Source organism: Colletes gigas, unplaced genomic scaffold (genome assembly GCF_013123115.1).
Source record: "Colletes gigas isolate AHSC1104 unplaced genomic scaffold, ASM1312311v1 Colletes_gigas_Sc00004, whole genome shotgun sequence".
NCBI classification, from domain to species: domain Eukaryota; kingdom Metazoa; phylum Arthropoda; class Insecta; order Hymenoptera; family Colletidae; genus Colletes; species Colletes gigas.
In genome coordinates this window covers 10,250,761-10,268,872 of record NW_025106633.1, presented here as the reverse complement: position 1 = coordinate 10,268,872, position 18,112 = coordinate 10,250,761, and the positions used below count along the sequence as shown (strand labels likewise).

Genomic DNA, 18,112 nt, shown 5'->3' with positions numbered 1-18,112 from the left:
CTGACAACGTATAACGATTCCAACTTGCTATTCGTTGCCCCTGCTGGCCTCTGCTTGCTTCTGCATGCCACTGCTGGCCTCCACTTGCCTCCACTGACCTCCACTGGCCTCTGCTGGCCTCTGCTTGCCTCTGCTTGCCTCTGCTTGCCTCTGCTTGCCTCTGCTGGCCTCCGCTGGCCTCTGCTTGCCTCTGCATGCCTCTGCATGCCTCTGCTATCCCCTACTGTCCCCTACTGTCCCCTGCTGACCGCTGCTGACCGCTCCTCATACTTCTGACAACGTATAACGATTCCAACTTGCTATTCGTTGCCCCTGCTGGCCTCTGCTTGCTTCTGCATGCCACTGCTGGCCTCCACTTGCCTCCACTGACCTCCACTGGCCTCTGCTGGCCTCTGCTTGCCTCTGCTTGCCTCTGCTTGCCTCTGCTTGCCTCTGCTGGCCTCCGCTGGCCTCTGCTTGCCTCTGCATGCCTCTGCATGCCTCTGCTATCCCCTACTGTCCCCTACTGTCCCCTGCTGACCGCTGCTGACCGCTCCTCATACTTCTGACAACGTATAACGATTCCAACTTGCTATTCGTTGCCCCTGCTGGCCTCTGCTTGCTTCTGCATGCCACTGCTGGCCTCCACTTGCCTCCACTGACCTCCACTGGCCTCTGCTGGCCTCTGCTTGCCTCTGCTTGCCTCTGCTTGCCTCTGCTTGCCTCTGCTGGCCTCCGCTGGCCTCTGCTTGCCTCTGCATGCCTCTGCATGCCTCTGCTATCCCCTACTGTCCCCTACTGTCCCCTGCTGACCGCTGCTGACCGCTCCTCATACTTCTGACAACGTATAACGATTCCAACTTGCTATTCGTTGCCCCTGCTGGCCTCTGCTTGCTTCTGCATGCCACTGCTGGCCTCCACTTGCCTCCACTGACCTCCACTGGCCTCTGCTGGCCTCCGCTGGCCTCTGCTTGCCTCTGCTGGCCTCTGATGACCATTGATGACCACTCCTGATGCTTCCGACAACGTATAACGATTACTACTTGTTACAGCTTGCCCCTGCTGGTCTCTGCATGCCTCTGCTATTCCCTACTGTCCCCTACTGTCCCCTGCTGGCCCCTGCTCGCCCCTGCTGGCCTCTGATGACCCCTGCTAGCCCCTGCTGGCCCCTGCTGGTCTCTGCATGCCTCTGCTGTCCCCTGCTGGCCCTTGCTGCACAGAATTCTATGTGTTCTCTTCATTTTTACCTTCCTTTTCCTCTCCAAATCATTGCCTTAGCTTTAAGACCGTTTTTCCGGTTAAACTTGGATTCCCGAAGTGCAAAATCAAAAATTTAGAAGTCCTGAAACAATTGGAAAGTCCTGAAACAGTTAGAAAGTCCTGAAACAGCTGGAAAACCCTGAAACGACTTTAAATTTTCGAAATCCCGAAAAATTGGAAAGTCCTGAAACAGATGGAAAGGCCTGAAACAGCTGGAAACCCTGAAACGACTTTTAATTTTCGAAATCCCGGAAAATTGGAATATCCTGAAACAGATGGAAAGGCCTGAAACAGCTGGAAACCCTGAAACGACTTTTAATTTTCGAAATCCCGAAAAATTGGAATGTCCTGAAACCGCTGGAATGCCCTGAAACAGCTGGAAACCCTGAAACGACTTTTAATTTTCGAAATCCCGGAAAATTGGAAAGTCCTGAAACAGATGGAGAGGCCTGAAACAGCTGGAAACCCTGAAACGACTTTTAATTTTCGAAATCTCGAAAATTGGAAAGCCCTGAAACAATTGGAAAGTCCTGACACAGCTGGAATGTCCTGAAACAGCCGGGAAGTCTTGGAATTTCTTGAAAATTTCTTGGAAACGCCGAAAATTCTTGGAAACTCTGAATTTTTAGGTTCCGAGGTGTTTTAGGACTTCCTAGTGGGTTCAGGAACACCACGGAGTTTCAGGGAGTCTTATAACTAAGAGGAAAGGAAAGGAAGGTAAATGATGATGCGAACACATAGAATTCTTTGTAATTATATCATTTATTGCAATAGATTTACATTATACAATGTTTTAATACATATATCATGGAAGAAGTTGTTAACAAGGGTCAGCAGTGGTCAGCAGGGGCAAGCAGCGGCCAGCAGTGGTCAGCAGGGGCCAGCAGAGGTCAGCAGAGGCATGCAGAGACGAGCAGGGGCAATCAGCGGCCAGCAGAGGCCAGCAGGGGACAGTAGGGGATAGTAGGGGATAGTAGGGGATAGTAGGGGACAGCAGAGACGAGCAGGGGCAAGCAGCGGCCAGCAGTGGTCATCAGGGGCCAGCAGAGGCCAGCAGAGGCCAGCAGGGGACAGTAGGGGATAGTAGGGGGATGTAGAGGCATGCAGAGACGAGCAGGGGCAATCAGCGGCCAGCAGTGGTCAGCAGAGGCCAGCAGGGGACAGTAGGGGATAGTAGGGGATAGTAGGGGACAGCAGAGACGAGCAGGGGCAAGCAGCGGCCAGCAGTGGTCATCAGGGGCCAGCAGAGGCCAGCAGAGGCCAGCAGAGGGATGTAGAGGCATGCAGAGACGAGCAGGGGCAAGCAGCGGCCAGCAGTGGTCATCAGGGGCCAGCAGAGGCCAGCAGGGGACAGTAGGGGACAGTAGGGGATAGTAGGGGACAGCAGAGACCAGCAGGGGCAAGCAGTGGCCAGCAGAGGGATGTAGAGGCATGCAGAGACGAGCAGGGGCAAGCAGAGGCCAGCAGTGGTCAGCAGGGGCCAGCAGAGACCAGCAGGGGTCAGTAGGGGATAGTAGGGGACAGCAGAGACCAGCAGGGGCAAGCAGTAGCCAGTCGTAATCGTTGTACGTTGTCAGAAATACCAGGAGAGGTCAGCAGCGGCCAGCAGAGGCAAGCGGTGGCTGACAGAAGTCAGTAGTAATCGTTATGGGTTGTCAGAAATATAAGCGGTGGTCAGCAGAAGCCAGGAGGGGCTTGAAGAGGTTGGCAGTAACCCGTAGTAATTGTTATACGTTGTCAGAAATATCAGGAGTGGTCAACAGAGGCTTGGAGGAAAATTCAAAAGTACATGTTAGTTTATGATGTACTATACCACTATCGACGGCCAGAATGTCCATGCTTGTCTAGAAATAATTTCAAACAGCGGTACATGATGTATCAAATATAATAGATCGAAAAATTCTTAGTTTCATTTAACATTTTCGTATGATTGCTATGCACGTTACGATAAGGCAAACGCGAGCCTTTCTCTCTCGACTCTCAGCTTCGGAGAATCGAGAGAGAGAGAGAGAGCATGCGCAGTTTGCCTTTGTCGACTCCGAAACTCCACGAGCTCAGTTACGCGTGATCTGGCATAGTGTGAGTAGTGCACCCGGTGCTCAGTCTGGCAGCACTGGTACAGTAGCGTGGATTGCTTGGAATGCTTGGATGCCGCTGTTTTACATTTATTCACGTTGTTTGAAGTTCTGTGACGATTTTGTACGAAGTGCAGAATAAGAATTAGTGACCAAATATTGTGAAATATTTTAATTCGAAGCATCCTTTTCTATTTTCTGGTAAGTTTGATATATTTTTCTTATATGTACGTGATTTTAGCCTAATTCTCTGCGTTGATTACAAATGGTGCCGGCAGAGTTTGGTTAACTTTTCTCTAAAATTTCTATTAATTCTTATATTATTGTTAAATACAGGTTATTAGTTCGAGTATTATTCAATTTATTGATCTGTAAACAACTCGCTTTAAGAGGGATGCTACATTTTTAATATTTTCAAATTGTTAATAAATTTCGAATTTTTACTTATGTGGATAGACAAAATGGTACGAGGTGGTCGAGGTGGAATGCTCAGAGGCGGCAGAGGCGGTATGGGACGTGGAATGGGATTTCCTAGGAAACAGTTCCTTCCTCGTCTTCCGTTCGATTATACATTATGCGAAGCGGCTTTTCCACGTGTGAAACCGGCTCCCGACGAATCAGACTTCCATATGGCTCTTTTGAAAAAGAACACAGACATGTATCCTACTCCAAAAGAGCAAACTTCCATTTTAAATCTCGTAACTAAGCTACAAAGCGTACTCGATAATTTATTGGTTACTCCAGGAAGTTTCGAAGCTTGTGTAAGTATAAGTTTCCTACTTGGTTACACGAATCTTATTTTCCATTTTATCGTTCAATAATTTGCTTTTGTAGCAATTGGAGGAGGTAAGACAAGTTGGTAGCTTTAAAAAAGGAACGATGATAAAAGGGCACAACGTAGCCGATATTGTTGTAATTCTTAAAACGTTGCCTACCAAGACGGCGGTGGAAGCGCTTGGTACAAAAGTTAACAATGACTTAAAGGCTGTTAATCAGAAAGAAGTTTTCAGGCTCACTCAAACGGAGCGAGGTTTCGATATCGCTAATAACGAAGCTACAGTGCGAGTTTTGATCACCACGTTGCACCAGAACCTACGTAAATTAGAATCGGATCAACATTTGGACGTAAAGATATGCCAAGGTCATCTCGCCGCGATTAGACATTCCCGCTGGTTCGAAGAAAATGCTCATCATTCCAGTATAAAGGTTTTAATAAGATTACTTAGAGACTTGAGAAGCAGATTCGAAGGCCTAGAACCCTTATCCCCTTGGATGTTGGATTTGTTGGCACATAGCGCTATCATGAACAATCCTAGTAGACAAGCATTGCCGATAAACCAAGCATATAAGCGAGTGCTTCAATTACTTGCTTCTGGACTTTTCCTTCCAGGATCTGCCGGTAAGATTATTTTTTTTAAAATAATACATTTAATAACGAAAACATCAACTGGCATGAATGGAATGTTCAGAGTGAGAGGTGTATACGACCCACGTGGCATCAAAAGCGTTAATGTAAGTGTTGTAATATTATTCAGGTATTTCTGATCCATGCGAGGGTGGTAATATACGTGTACATACTGCCATGACCTTGGAACAACAAGATTTGGTATGCCTGACAGCTCAAACATTGTTACGTATATTGGCCCATGGAGGATACAGACCATTGCTCGAGGGTACTAATAAACTCGCTGTGGAAATGAGCGTATGGGCAGGTGGTGTGGTCGCTAGTCCCTTGGACAAGGCATACGAACCTCCTACGGAACAAGAGCAGCAAGAAGATATGGAAGAGAGCAACGAAGATATGATAACAGAAAGTGCTTAGTTATTAATCTGATACAATTCCTAAATTTGTTCGATGTTCTTTCTACAAGAGGACTAGAAATCTGCACCATTTTCTACGATGACAATTTATTCGTACTTCTTATCGTCAGATATGAAAATTAATGTATTCAGTATTGCACACGAATTTTTTTATTAACAGTAACAATAATAATTAGTGCCGACGTGTCTACTTAAATGTAATTGTGTGTGGTATTGTACGTGACGTTCACAGGATTGCAAGTTGCAGCTTGAATGAACTCGATATCTAAAATAAAACTCAAATAACGTTTATGTACGCATTTTTAGAATATACATATGCTTCCAGTTCTTGTCTCGTAGAATTATTTCGTACAGAACTGGTTATAGTGTTTAAGCACTAGTAGCCAATAAACTAAGCCACGTGTATTCAGCGTTGGGCAAATATTAATCGAAGCAACGATTCACGGTTACAATTAAAATTGTAAGGGATTAATTGTACGAGAATTAATCGATCGATGCTCAACGCTGCGTGTATCTCAGTTCGTGCGTCTATTGGCAGTGCTGGATGCGTGAAATTCGATCAAATAACACGATCGTAATTATCGCGAGCAAGGATCATTTTCCGGAGTCCTGTTAACGCGAGCACAGTTTATCGATCGGCTGTTCGTGCCTGTACGAACTGGTACTTTGAACAGTTTTCCCTGCGGCATGCAGATGCAGACTTTGTACTGTTCGTGGCTGGTTGGATTTTGCAGGAACATCGGCGCAACAGGAATATTTTCAACGTCTATGGAAACACCATCTTTAGCGTCGAGAACGATGCTTCCGTTGGCGCTCTTTAAAAATATATCAGTATCCGCGCTCCAAACGATATCTTTGCTTTCCATGGTGGCGCCTTCAGCGCCATGTATAGAAATCTGATCGTCGGAATTAACAGTTAGACTCTCGTTCACTGGCGATGTTATCCTGTAAGTCTCTGCGATTTTCACGTCTATTTTCTGTACGCCAGCCGGTAAACCGAAATTCGGAAAATTGGTGGTGAAATACGTTATGCCAGTTCTGGGATCTTTGATCTCGAAAGACTCCACTCGAGACATCGTGGTACCGTTTGGCAAAACTGTTACTTTCGCAAGCGTTTCCTCGTACGATCGTCGACCATTCACGTCTATTTGCACACCAGCTTCGTCTCCAGAGATCTCCATCGGTTCGTCACCGTAACTCTGACAAACTCCCGATTGCAAACACACCTGCGAATAGTGTTTGGCAGATTTTAATCAAAGCATAGTTGGCCATTTTTCGACTAATTTCGTTCGTGAAACTCAATCATCGGAAGTAAGGTACAAAAATAGCAATGTTTGAACGGATCTAGACTCTTTTAAAATACTTTATTAATTTATTTTTAAAATATTATTTCGTTGTCCTAATTCAAGAAATAATTGTTGAAAATGATCATTTTACGATTGATGAAATTTACACTATTATCCATTGAAGATTAATCGTTAGTAAATAAAGGTTAGTTTAGTCATCAATCGTCGCGAACGATAAGCATTAATTAATTAGTAATTAATTATCGTAAGCGATTAATCTTAATCGCCGTTGCCTGAGACGTCTAAATTTTCAATCGTGTCGTTTAATAAATTGATCGATCGAACGAAACTAGTCGATCAATGGCCAAGTATTTCTGTAAAGCATGGTAGTTCCATTAACCATAAATATACAAGAGTACTTTTCTCATGTACAGTCGGTGCAAGAGATCCAGCGAATTTCTGGGAGCGTAGAAAATTTCATCATTTAGGGTTACATCTTTAACAGTCCTGAATACATGTTAGAAAACTGATTTAACGTGCAAGTTCGCTATGTCTCTTCTACCGACTATACACCACTATCTGACCCTGTCCAAGTCGGTCTTTCCGTAAAATTTGACAAGATTCTCGTCAGGTATCACTTCCATCGCCTCCATTCCTTGGCTGATTCGTAACACGGCGATCACCGTGATGTTGAGGAAAAGATTACACAGGCCTATTATCGACAGAATGAACGTCAACGTCCACAGACAATAACGTCGTTTCGTTGATTTCTCGTTAGGCGTTGACATCGCGTGCGAAGCGACAGTCAATGCTCGATCGACGTTTTCAGAACTGAAATTAAACGCCAAATCTTCGACGTAACGTAATTCCTTCTAATCGTGCGCCCAAGGCTGCCCGATAATCTGTCGTTTTACCTTGCATGAACGCTGTTGCAACTGTTCCGACGAACGCAACTTTTGATCAACGGACCATCGCTGTTCGACAAATTATCTTCTGCTTTCGATATCGAGGGAGAACCGGCACCATTTCCGCACGTGTCGAGAATCGCCGACATCGAGTCACCGTACTGCGTACCGTACACAAAATATTCGCGTTATTAACCTTTCAGTATTCCTTTCGTGAACCGAGCGATGCAAAAAAATAATAAGAAAGGAAAAATTTACAACGAATTTTGAATTACACGAAGCTCTGATCGAGTATCGTTTATTTCATAATATTTAACTAGTGTTAAAAGTATCCATAAAAATAAAGTGGTCAGTAACGAGTCGAAGGTTTTAAAAATATTTCGATCGCGATGTATACACCTGATTATTTGTTTGATTGCACTTGTGTGTGTTTCGTTACGGTTCGAAAACAATTCTTACCTCGGTCACGATCAGCTTGGAATTCTAGACGAAAACGAAAATGGATGTCCGTGATTATAGTTCGGATTCGAAGACACGAGCCGAGTAATGAAAACTAGGTGAAATCCTTCGGTCGGCGCTTGCGCGTCCAGAGATCAATGCTCAAAACAGTAAAGCCTCTCTCTATATGTCAAAGACTCGGGGCTCGACCAAAGAAGAGATGTATTTTATTAATAAATTATTTTCGAAGCGTGCACGTGTTTTGGTGATCGTACCGGTGAAACGAAACATTAACAATCTATCGTAAAGAGGTGTTTATTTAACATTTATCGTGTGTATCACGAGTTTGGCCAAACGGTACTTTCTATCCACGGAAGGTAATTAGAAACACGAGTATAGACACCGGGAGAACTGCTACCGCAAATTCTTCCTACACTTGTTATACCAATCACGCTGTACATGCAGTGGTAATCGTTGTTTCGGATAGCCAGTGGTCCGCCGCTGTCACCCTATATATAGAAAAATAAACTAATTTTTAGAACATCAAATATTTGGATAATATTGTTACTCGTTTTAGAAGTTCTATGTACACTCTTAATCCCTTAACGTTCATGCCCGAGTCTGACTGTTTTGAAAACAATATTTCTTTGATCCAACAGTTTAAGGGATGATAATATTTGTTTTCCTTCAAATTATACGTTAGATAGAACGTTGTAATTAACAAAAACCGTATTTTTAGAAACAAATCCAATAAAGAAAACTGATCATTGTTTGTTAACCCGAAAAATATGAGCGTTAAGGGGTTAAAGAATGTATCTGAACTCTGGAACGACATAACCAAAAATTGAATGTTCGAGGTTTCATGTGTCGCTGGTGGCGCCCCCACCAAGAGGGTAGTATTCTATCGAAATCGGTGAGAGTTCATTACCTGGCATGTGTCTTTTCCCAAATCACCGGCACAAATTTGCCACTCGTCGACGATGCCACGATCGAGTTTGCTATCAGAAGTGAAGCTTAAATTGCACACTGATTGAGGCACCAGGCTGATCGTGACTTTCAACAAATCATTCGAGGCCTCGTCGTCGGCTGAAAAAGAAATTCGAGTCGAAACCATATATCGTTTTCGTTTAACACTTTGACTGCCAAATTTTCCTACTATGGAATTAAAACAATTTATTCTAAAATTGAAATTGAAATGTTAAATAAATTTCTATAGGACGAAGTTCAACGTGGCTACGAAAATAAGTACCGAAGGCAAATTTTAAGTTATGCAGTTTACAGTTGTTTAAAATCCAAGCTTTGGTCTCGTAAAAAGTTGTACGGTTTTGATGTGGCAGTCGACGTGTTGATCGTTACACTTACTCCAGTCAACCAGCCCCCATCCGGTTGCAGTTGCCTTGTCCTCGCCAGCGTTATCTGGCGAGGAGTACGGCAAACAACTGGGCCTCTTCCACGCGTCGAATTTCACGTCTTTCTCCAATTTCACGAGTGCGATGTCGTGATACTCGGACGGACGTTTGTACAAGGGATGCTTTATTCTATCGACGATTTTTAAATCTACTGGTTTCGCGTCGTCGTCCGTTTTCTCGAGATTCAAGTCACCCACTCGCACCCAACTTGCGCTTCCCCTGCAAAGGATCGTAACATTCATGCTTGGTGTTTTCAAGACGCGTTGAGCACATTTCTATCCAAGCAACGAATGAACATTTTATCTAGATAAACCTTTCGTCCATGTACGTATTACGAATGTGTTTATTCGGATAAAAGTTTATTTAGATCTCGATGTGAATCGATATCTACCAGTTGGTATTGTAAAGACAGTGTGCTGCAGTCAAGACGAATCTCTCCGAAATCAAAGTGCCGCCGCAGAACCACCTGATGGTCCCATCGCTGGTGTTGTAACCAATCGCAGCCATGTGTGGGAACTCTTTCGGGTCGGCTTTTTTACCGCCGACAATAAGCTTGCGAGTCGTAAGTGCACACAAGGTTATATTTACGGGCGTTGGACGGATCGACAAGATTGGTGGGGTTACGATTGCGTACACTGATTGAGCGTATTCTTGGCATTCTGAAACGAGAACTTTCTTACGATCCCAATCTTAAGGTGTAGCAAAGTTTAAAAATTTACTTTCAGGTTGGAATATACAAAGGGACAGTCTCATAAAGACCAATTAAAATCTATCTATTGTACTTTTACCGACTGTTAAAGATAAGAAGGGCTCACTTGATCTCGCTACGCCACCTATGCCTGTAAAGGGCCTACGCGTTGTAGTAGTACTAGTTGTCGTCGTCGTCGTCGTCGTCGTTGTTTTGCTTGTAGTTCTACGTGTGGTTGTAGTAGATTCGATTTTTGGACAACATACGATCGGCTCGAAATTTACATATCCACAATGTGAGCGTGGGCTGTGTCCTTTTAATAGGTCCTCGTAAACCGATGGGCAGTTCAGCAACTGCGTGCAAATGCCGGATGCGTTGTCGACGATACACGCGTCACCTGAATATTATAAGGTTACGTTGGTAACGATTTCGTGTCGGACATTTGCCGCCAGTGATGAATATTCGAACACAAGAACGAGACCGGTAAAAACATTTTCTTGGTAGCCTTTATTCCACCCGATAGACCACCGTTTCAAGTTCAACGTCTAAAAATAAACTGTACCGCAGGATGTAACTTACCATCGATAAATATCTCGATTCTGTGTTTCTGAATTACGGATATCGAATGCCGAAAGGCGTTTGCAATAATTGCGCGATTGAATATACATAATCGGTCCGAAAGCTGTGTAATTATAGAACGAATTTAAATAAGTTGCGTCGTGGACGAAACAGTTTCATTTGTATACGATCCCAAACGGACGTTAAACGCTTTAAAATCAGCAAGATATTAAATGTTAATTATTTGATTATATTTTCGTTAAATTTTTCCGACTTTTAACGCTTCTTGTATGATTACTAAATAAGTTGCAAAAGTGATGGTCATTTACAAATATCCAGAATTTATTTATCTTATCTTTTTAATCACTAATTAACATTTTTTCGAGATTATTAGAAATTGTTTATAATCTGGTCCTTTTTCCATGGCAATAGCGACCAATAAACAATTCCAGGTATAAAATAAATTGTAATTGCATACTATTTGTTTCGTCATGTTTTTAATTTCCGTGCCCCTAACAATAGGCAATCGAATCCTCGCGCGAAACGCAATTTTACAACCGTTGAGGAGTGAATCTGTATTACGGCTCGATATTACTATGATATATGCGTCTAACTAGTCAGTTATACGTATATGTATATGCAAATGGTATTAAGTGCATTAATCCTATACATATATTATTTTATATAGGCTTTACCTGTGGTATTAAATGCATTGTACCAATATTTATATTATTCTATAGAGGTTTTACCTTCGTCCAGAGCACTATGGGGCACAGTGGAAAGCAACAGTGCCGACAAAGAAAACACCACCAACAGTGATGACGGTGACAGCATTGTCATTCGATAAAGTTTGTTTCGATATCGACAACCTCCAACAGCTGCACTTCTTTCTTACGATTCGGTCACTACTTCGCGTCTTCCTTGCTCGGTGACTTTTGTACGCCCCTCCATCATTCTGCGCCGGTTCGGCGGTGGTAGGAGGAAATTACTAACGAAGAGGACGAACTCGTTCGCGTCATTTTAGAATGCGATACTCGGATTGCTCGCCGCGGCGAACAGGTTTCACCAGGGAAATCACATGTCGTGTTTTTCGCATCATCGATAATACGATTGAGGAATTAGAAAATATCAACGGTTTCCAGGAAGTTTTGCGAATGCACATATCAAGTAATATTCGATTCCTGCGTTTAAAAAATACTCGAACATTAAAATAACACAGAAATAATTCTTTCAGAACGATTTGAAACTTTTCAACTTCGTCGAAAAATTTCTGCACTTGCTCGAATTTTTTTCTTGGAAATGGTTAGGATTTCGGGGGTATCTGTATTCACCAAAAATGTTTATAATTGACTCACGCAACCGAAAATAATTTTTTTGAAACGATTTGAAATTTTTTAATTTTGTCGAAAAATGTTGACATCTTCTCGAATTTTTTTCTCGAAACTGCGTAGGATTTCGAGGGTATCTGTATACACAAAAAATGATTGCAATTGACCCGCGCAACCGAACATAATTTTTTCAGAACGATTTGAGATTTTTTTTTTTCGCCGAAAAATTTGGGCATCTAGGCCCCGTCGACTTTTCTTAAAAATTCGTTTTTCATTTTTAGTAATTTTGTTTGACGTGCTATAGAAAAGTTGTGTAATACTTTTTTGTAGGTACCCGTGAGCTCTACTTCGGAAAAAAGTTTCATTGAAATATATTCGCTATTGCGGGAGTTATGGCTGTTTGAAAATTGGACCATTTTTATGGGGTTTTTCTCACTTTACGTGGTCAAGGAACAGCTTTTCGGAATTTTTGGGAATTGCTACGTATTCTCCATCAAAATACGAGTTATTTGCTTTTTTCAACGTTAACATCGTCCAATCCGTTCAGAAGTTACAACGTTTTAAAGATACGCATGAAATTTTGCAGTGCCATTTCTGGCCTGAAGTTACATTATCAGTAAGGAATTTTTTTCTCGGAAATGGTTAGGATTTCGAGGGTATGTCTAATGATCAAAAATAATTGTAAACGACCCCCGCGACTAAAAATAATTTTTTCAGAACGATTTGAAATTTTTTAATTTCGTCGGTAAAGTCCACCTACTTAAATTTTTTTTTTTCGACAGTTTGATGGTCCAGGTGGCCGGGGAAGGTGAACCCCTACGTGGCGCGTCCCCAGATGGTGGATAGGGTCATCAGCCTGAGAAGGGCGGTGGCCAGAATTTTTCTTACAAAGGTTAAATCCACGAGTATCCTTCGGAGTACGTACTAGGAATGAATTCATACGCCATGTCGCGTATACATGTATCATAACTGGCATAAATTTTAAGTGGGAAAACCCTCGTGGACTCCCGCCGGCGGGTAGTGCCCGTACTTTTATCGGCTAAAACCCCCCGATGACTATCCTCAGACGTCTGGCGGGGGACTCTAGTGAGACATGAGTGTCCCCCGCTGCGCCTTGCCTTTTCAGGCTTCTCCCGCTGGGAGGCGCTGCCCCCTACCGCATTCACACTAAACCGCAGATGCCTGGTCACTAGTGTCAGCGGTCCTGGGACATGGGACTAAGTGGCCAAGGGTAGAACCCGCGACAAATATCCCATGCCCCAGTCCACTCACGCATGCAACACATTCATACAGTGAATGGCCAACGGGAGCTTCCGCTACGACCTTCGAGATGCCGCCACCAGCCTTCTCAGGCTGATGATCCCCATCCATGATGGAAAATTGAGCAACGCAAACGAAACTCCCTTTTTGTTTGACCACTCACTTGTTCCTGGCATTAACCCTTTGCACTCCGAATTATATTTCAATTTTGTTACCAGCAGCTCCCAACGCTTTTTTGAAATTTTCAAGTGTATGATATCTCTTTGGTTTGGACTTGAAAATTGACGAAGGAGCTGCTGAGATAAAAATTTACGTCGAATCACACTCGACATAGGAGTGCAAAGGGTTAAAGATGTATTCGCTTTCGTCGATGTACCTATCTACCTAGGATAAAATGTATCGTTCAACGAAATGATATGGAACAACATAGAGCACACGGTATTTAACACTTCCCACCTAAAAATATTTTATTGCTAATTTAACTTTATACATAACACGTTAGCATATTTACAATTCGTTTACCCGAATATATGAGCATCTTGTATCATCCGATAAAAAAAACAGACGCGTTTTCGTTTTTGTACAATAATGAATATCCGCAGTCGTAGTTATTGTTCGATAAAAAATAAAAATAACAGGGATTAATAATCGATGGATATCGATAACATAATATTTTAACAATTAACACGCGGTAAGAGACCTAGAGGCTAATGTCGGGGCAATCGAGCGCTAAAAATAAAGGGACATTCTCTATCTAAAAATACGACGCGGTAAATGGCGCTTTTAACGTACCAGTACGCGTAGGGCGAGATGAGGGGCGAATAAAAGAAACGAGGAAGTTAAACCGATACACGTTGTATAAGTTTCGTGCAAAAGGGAACTTCGTACGGTCTTGCAAAGCATATAATAAAACAAACATTTTTCACGTGTAAACTCAACGCTGAACCCGACCCGTGGACAGAGAATCGAGTTTCGCAGAAAATTTTCGGATCGATTTGTTTGTCGATAAGTACATAAAAAAAGAGAGAAAAAAAAAGAAGTCAAGAAGACGTGTATATACATATATAGTGTGCATCGTTTGAAAAGATTAATCGAAACTCGATTCGACGGACGTCTTTGCGACGAGTCCGCGTTTCTGCGTTGAGTTATCAGTCTTGCGGCTCTCGAGAGAAAAATTGTACATTTACGACGCGCAGGCGTACCGTGTTTGACATGCGTGCTTCCGTTAATGAGGTACACACCGATCGCGGCAGGGAAAAACTAGTTCGAGCGAGTCGCTTACATTTGACTAAGAACGGATACCCCTGGTGGTCGCGATTCACGCCTCTTTTATTCCGTTGCGCGTCCACACTTTGCAACAAATAATACATACTACCGGCCGATGGAACAGCAGATCACCATAAATCTCTAACGAGCCAAACCAATCGAACGTTCCGTGCTCTTTATTCCCGATAGTTATGGCGCGAAACATTGTTTTTCTTTTACGTATGTTAAAGGATGTAAATTTAATTTTATAACTGGAAATAAAATTAAAATTATTAAATTTAATAAAAGTTATTAATTTTGGAATTATTATCATTTTAAATATTATCTAATCAAAAAATAGTTTTAAGTTTCGGTTAAGATTCGGAATATTTTGCGAACAGAATCGATCTGGTTTGGCTCCCGAGAGATTGTAGGTTAGTTTCGGACGAACTCGAGTAGCATTCGATTCTCCGTTGATATTTTGGCACATCACACGCTTAATTTACGACTTTGTTATGTATCTTTCACCGCAACGCTCGTATATTCGTTTATCGATTGAATTACCGATGGTTTCGTTCCCATCGACGATCTATTTTTAAAGGTAGCCGTAGAGCGACAGGCTTACAAAAGACGCTAGAGGGCGGCTGTGTAATTTCATCGAGTATATGTATATTAATCTGATACTGATAGACTTCGATCGAAACCACAGAACAATGATATACCGGATATTGAAATAATTAAAAAATGTCTTACGCATACGTAAAAATAGGAAGATAGCTTGATCGTAAACGATACAAATTATTGTTTATAAATTCCTGACCAGTGATTATCAGTACCAGAGTCTAGGCCCACCTCTGCAACATTCGAGACAACTTTTTCAAGCTCTACAGAACGAAAACGATACAGCATGCTTTTCTCGGTTCATCGAACTCGTTGCAGTTTATCCGTTACTATTAACATGTATACATATGTGTATATAATATCGCGTTCATTTCATACGTACATAGGGTGTCCTGTAATACGCGGTATAATCGAAAAGGTGGCAATTCTACGGCTCGAAACAAATGTCGAAATAGTTTCTTGGAACAGATATACATTGCATATTTCTATACAGATTTTTGGACGTGGAATCGCCTCCATTGCGACTGTACCGGCGACTACAATGAAACCCCGGCATTAGTACAGAAACAGATAGCGAGAAAAGCATTATTTCGCTCTAAAGGATATCGGCAAAGTCGTATTACGCTTAGCTTATCTCTATCGATTTAACGTTTGTTGTACCGTGATCGATATTCTGCACGTACACGAGCATAAATACGTTTGGAAGATCGATTCTTCTCTTTAATCCGATCGTTCGTAATATTCTTCCGTGATTCGCGATTCGTTGATTGGCAAACGATCGTGTACAATATCTGGAGTTGATCGAGTACAAGATATCGTACGAAAAGAACAGTGGTTTTGGTTCTTGATCCCGAAGATAATCACGATGACAGAAAGGGGGGCTTACAAGTAACGGTAACGGTAACGGTAACGAATAAGTAGATTGCTTTTACCCTTTTCGACATAAATATAATCATCGAGTGTCTTTTTCGTATAAAACATTGACAATTAAAAAAAGAAGAAAAAAATTAAATATAAGTATATATACATATAAACAATTTACTGCGTTCAATTTACCGGGCAGTCTATTTATCGTAGAGATCCGTTCAAAAAATAAAAATACAACGCGTATAGACGTAGAAATATCGACGAGCGAATGCGCAATTCGACAGAGAGAGTTAAGTACAAACGAATGATCGTCGGTGAACACTTGTTGGGCATAGGCAGATCTGCGCACGCATCGTGCGACGATATTATTTTATCTTTTCGTTAAAAGTGGACGTACCGAAGCTATTTTTTCCAATAAACTATAACAAGTACCATTTGTTTACAAAAATTCATCGTCTTTTACGAAAATTCTTAACAGAGTCGCCATATGAATCAATTATAAGCAATTATTGTTTGTATCGAGGCATCGCGAGGAACATAAAACCTCTATGAAACGCAACATTTAAGTACAGCGGGCGTCGAGAATCTTAGAACAGAGGCTTAGCGATCGGATCGATACCGATATTATCGATGACATTCAATCAATTCGATATCACAGTGTTCGACAGTAAGGATTGATATTTATCAAAATTTCAAGTACTTGGTATCGGGAAATAGTACCGGTGGTACTAACTTTTTATTTCAGAAATTTTATTTCTGTTATAGAACCGTCGAGGGCAAAGCTTCTAGCATATCCTTTACGTCGATTAAGTTTTATCGACAGATTTTAATTATCTAGGTCTGCTATCATAGGTTATGTGATCTTTGATCTGTTACTTTCTATTGTTAATGCGATTCCCTGCCAAAAGCGATGCCCTCTTGCGGGGGGGGGGAAAAAAGTACTTGGTATGAATCTTCGATAATGATACTTGATTATTGTATGTATCGACCCGATCATTAGTTTACCTAAGTAAGTCACGTAACCCTACGCTTTGCCCAAAGAATTAAGACATCGTCGTGTGTCGACGTCTCTGCAAAGAAAATTTCGTTTCTTGAATATTTGTCACGAAGCCAGACGATGCGCGTACGTATGCGCGTGCGTGTCGCCCACGTACGAGCCAGTCATACGTAGCGAGGCAATCGCAGCTGTCTGCCATGCAATTATAATAACAGTAAAAGCTCGCTTTTCGTACTTCTTCTTTGGAAATAACAGAGAAGAAAGCAAACGAGAGTTTGATTCGATCTCGTCGTCGAGTGTTAAATCATCATGCGCAAAGAACTCGTCCTAATGATTCGTTTTCAAGCGACGCGAGTCACAATTATTCGTACAGCCTCGACCAGAAACGAGTACCATTTTATTCAAACACATACAACGAATGGATTCTGCGCGAACGCGTACTACGTGAAACATATAATTTTATTGTAATGTAATTTGTATTGTAATTTAAGTATGTTATCTAGATGAGAATGTTCCCGTCTCTGGTGTCAACTGATTTTCATCAAACAATAGAATAAACAAAAGAACTTGAAAATGCGAAAACAGATCCCAAGTCGAGTAGATGTATGTCTTCAAAGGCGATACAGATATATCGTGATATTATCGTTCACCTTGTATACCGAGATAACACAAAATATTTATTCGGGGCACCCCGAATAAATTCTTTTCGCGATTTCTATCGATATACGCTACGTACATTTCGGGTGTACGATACTTGAAATTATTTCGTCGAATTACGATCGATAGGACGCACTCTTGAGAAAGAAATTTTAATCTCCGCGCGGGCTCGCCGATCGAAGATAATGGCGGCTCGTTCGCGGAACATGCAATAAAATTAACAAAGCCTCGACACGTGTGCACGTATACACGTTCTCGTATAAAAATTACAAAATGATCGATAAAATTCACGTCGAAAAATCTAACAACGCTGGAGGGGAGATATACGAAAGTGAAAATTCAGAGGAAAGGATTACACGAGTATCGACGTTACTGTTTAAATCGTGGGTAAATTTTCAGTGCAGGGGGGCGCGACACGCCGAGAGAAATGTCCTATAGGCATGGGTAACCGATACTGATTTACGAGACGATACCGATCGATGCGGGATTAGCACGAGTGAAACAACGTTGCGTAATTTCTGCTCTCGTCGCGGTATTATCACGATTCGTATGAAGAAAAGAAAGAGAGGGAGACAGCAGTGTCACCTGTCGGATGGTCGAAAGGTGACAATCCATTTTCTCGTTCTCTTCTAATTGCACTCGTACAACGTGTACGTACAGGGTGTAAAAAACCATCTGTCACACGCCTTTTTAGCTGGAGATTCGTTAAGACGTAACC

General features: G+C 42.1%; 3 protein-coding genes and 1 long non-coding RNA gene across 4 annotated transcripts; 2 read left to right on the top strand and 2 right to left on the bottom strand.

Annotated features, from left to right (window-relative positions):
• Positions 1–3,358: 3,358 nt before the first annotated feature.
• LOC122394777 (interleukin enhancer-binding factor 2) lies at positions 3,359–5,154 on the top strand. The gene is made up of 4 exons (XM_043391902.1): positions 3,359–3,515; positions 3,771–4,075; positions 4,149–4,713; positions 4,850–5,154. The coding sequence occupies exons 2-4, from the start codon at positions 3,776–3,778 to the stop codon at positions 5,134–5,136; spliced, it is 1,152 nt and encodes a 383-aa protein (XP_043247837.1). The 5' UTR covers positions 3,359–3,515; positions 3,771–3,775; the 3' UTR covers positions 5,137–5,154.
• Positions 5,155–5,706: 552 nt separating this feature from the next.
• Positions 5,707–7,873, bottom strand: LOC122394779. Its single transcript, XM_043391904.1, has 4 exons — positions 7,786–7,873; positions 7,336–7,487; positions 7,006–7,252; positions 5,707–6,361 (listed from the first exon to the last, which is right to left on the bottom strand). Exons 2-4 carry the CDS (start codon positions 7,473–7,475, stop codon positions 5,714–5,716), a joined length of 1,035 nt encoding a protein of 344 aa, XP_043247839.1. The 5' UTR covers positions 7,476–7,487; positions 7,786–7,873; the 3' UTR covers positions 5,707–5,713.
• A 220-nt stretch (positions 7,874–8,093) lies between these two features.
• On the bottom strand, positions 8,094–11,538 carry LOC122394775 (serine protease persephone-like). The gene is made up of 6 exons (XM_043391900.1): positions 11,169–11,538; positions 9,989–10,258; positions 9,565–9,832; positions 9,127–9,392; positions 8,693–8,850; positions 8,094–8,273 (listed from the first exon to the last, which is right to left on the bottom strand). Exons 1-6 carry the CDS (start codon positions 11,257–11,259, stop codon positions 8,103–8,105), a joined length of 1,224 nt encoding a protein of 407 aa, XP_043247835.1. The 5' UTR covers positions 11,260–11,538; the 3' UTR covers positions 8,094–8,102.
• Positions 11,539–13,463: 1,925 nt separating this feature from the next.
• LOC122394812 lies at positions 13,464–15,851 on the top strand. The gene is made up of 2 exons (XR_006258925.1): positions 13,464–14,492; positions 14,614–15,851. It is a non-coding gene; the product is annotated as an uncharacterized LOC122394812 (long non-coding RNA).
• Positions 15,852–18,112: the final 2,261 nt, after the last annotated feature.

Excerpts from the sequence above, each read along its gene's own strand:
- LOC122394777 (XM_043391902.1), top strand. The coding sequence starts at position 3,776 with ATGGTACGAGGTGGTCGAGGTGGAATGCTCAGAGGCGGCAGAGGCGGT. Across the intron at positions 4,076-4,148 it reads CAGGAAGTTTCGAAGCTTGT|CAATTGGAGGAGGTAAGACA; the intron begins GTAAGTATAAGT and ends TTGCTTTTGTAG. Across the intron at positions 4,714-4,849 it reads TTTCCTTCCAGGATCTGCCG|GTATTTCTGATCCATGCGAG; the intron begins GTAAGATTATTT and ends AATATTATTCAG.
- LOC122394779 (XM_043391904.1), bottom strand. The coding sequence starts at position 7,475 with ATGTCGGCGATTCTCGACACGTGCGGAAATGGTGCCGGTTCTCCCTCG. Across the intron at positions 7,253-7,335 it reads TGCAACAGCGTTCATGCAAG|TTCTGAAAACGTCGATCGAG; the intron begins GTAAAACGACAG and ends GTTTAATTTCAG. Across the intron at positions 6,362-7,005 it reads GAAAGACCGACTTGGACAGG|GTGTGTTTGCAATCGGGAGT; the intron begins GTCAGATAGTGG and ends CACTATTCGCAG.
- LOC122394775 (XM_043391900.1), bottom strand. The coding sequence starts at position 11,259 with ATGACAATGCTGTCACCGTCATCACTGTTGGTGGTGTTTTCTTTGTCG. Across the intron at positions 9,393-9,564 it reads TGTCTTTACAATACCAACTG|GGGAAGCGCAAGTTGGGTGC; the intron begins GTAGATATCGAT and ends GATCCTTTGCAG. Across the intron at positions 8,851-9,126 it reads ATGGGGGCTGGTTGACTGGA|CCGACGACGAGGCCTCGAAT; the intron begins GTAAGTGTAACG and ends TTTCTTTTTCAG.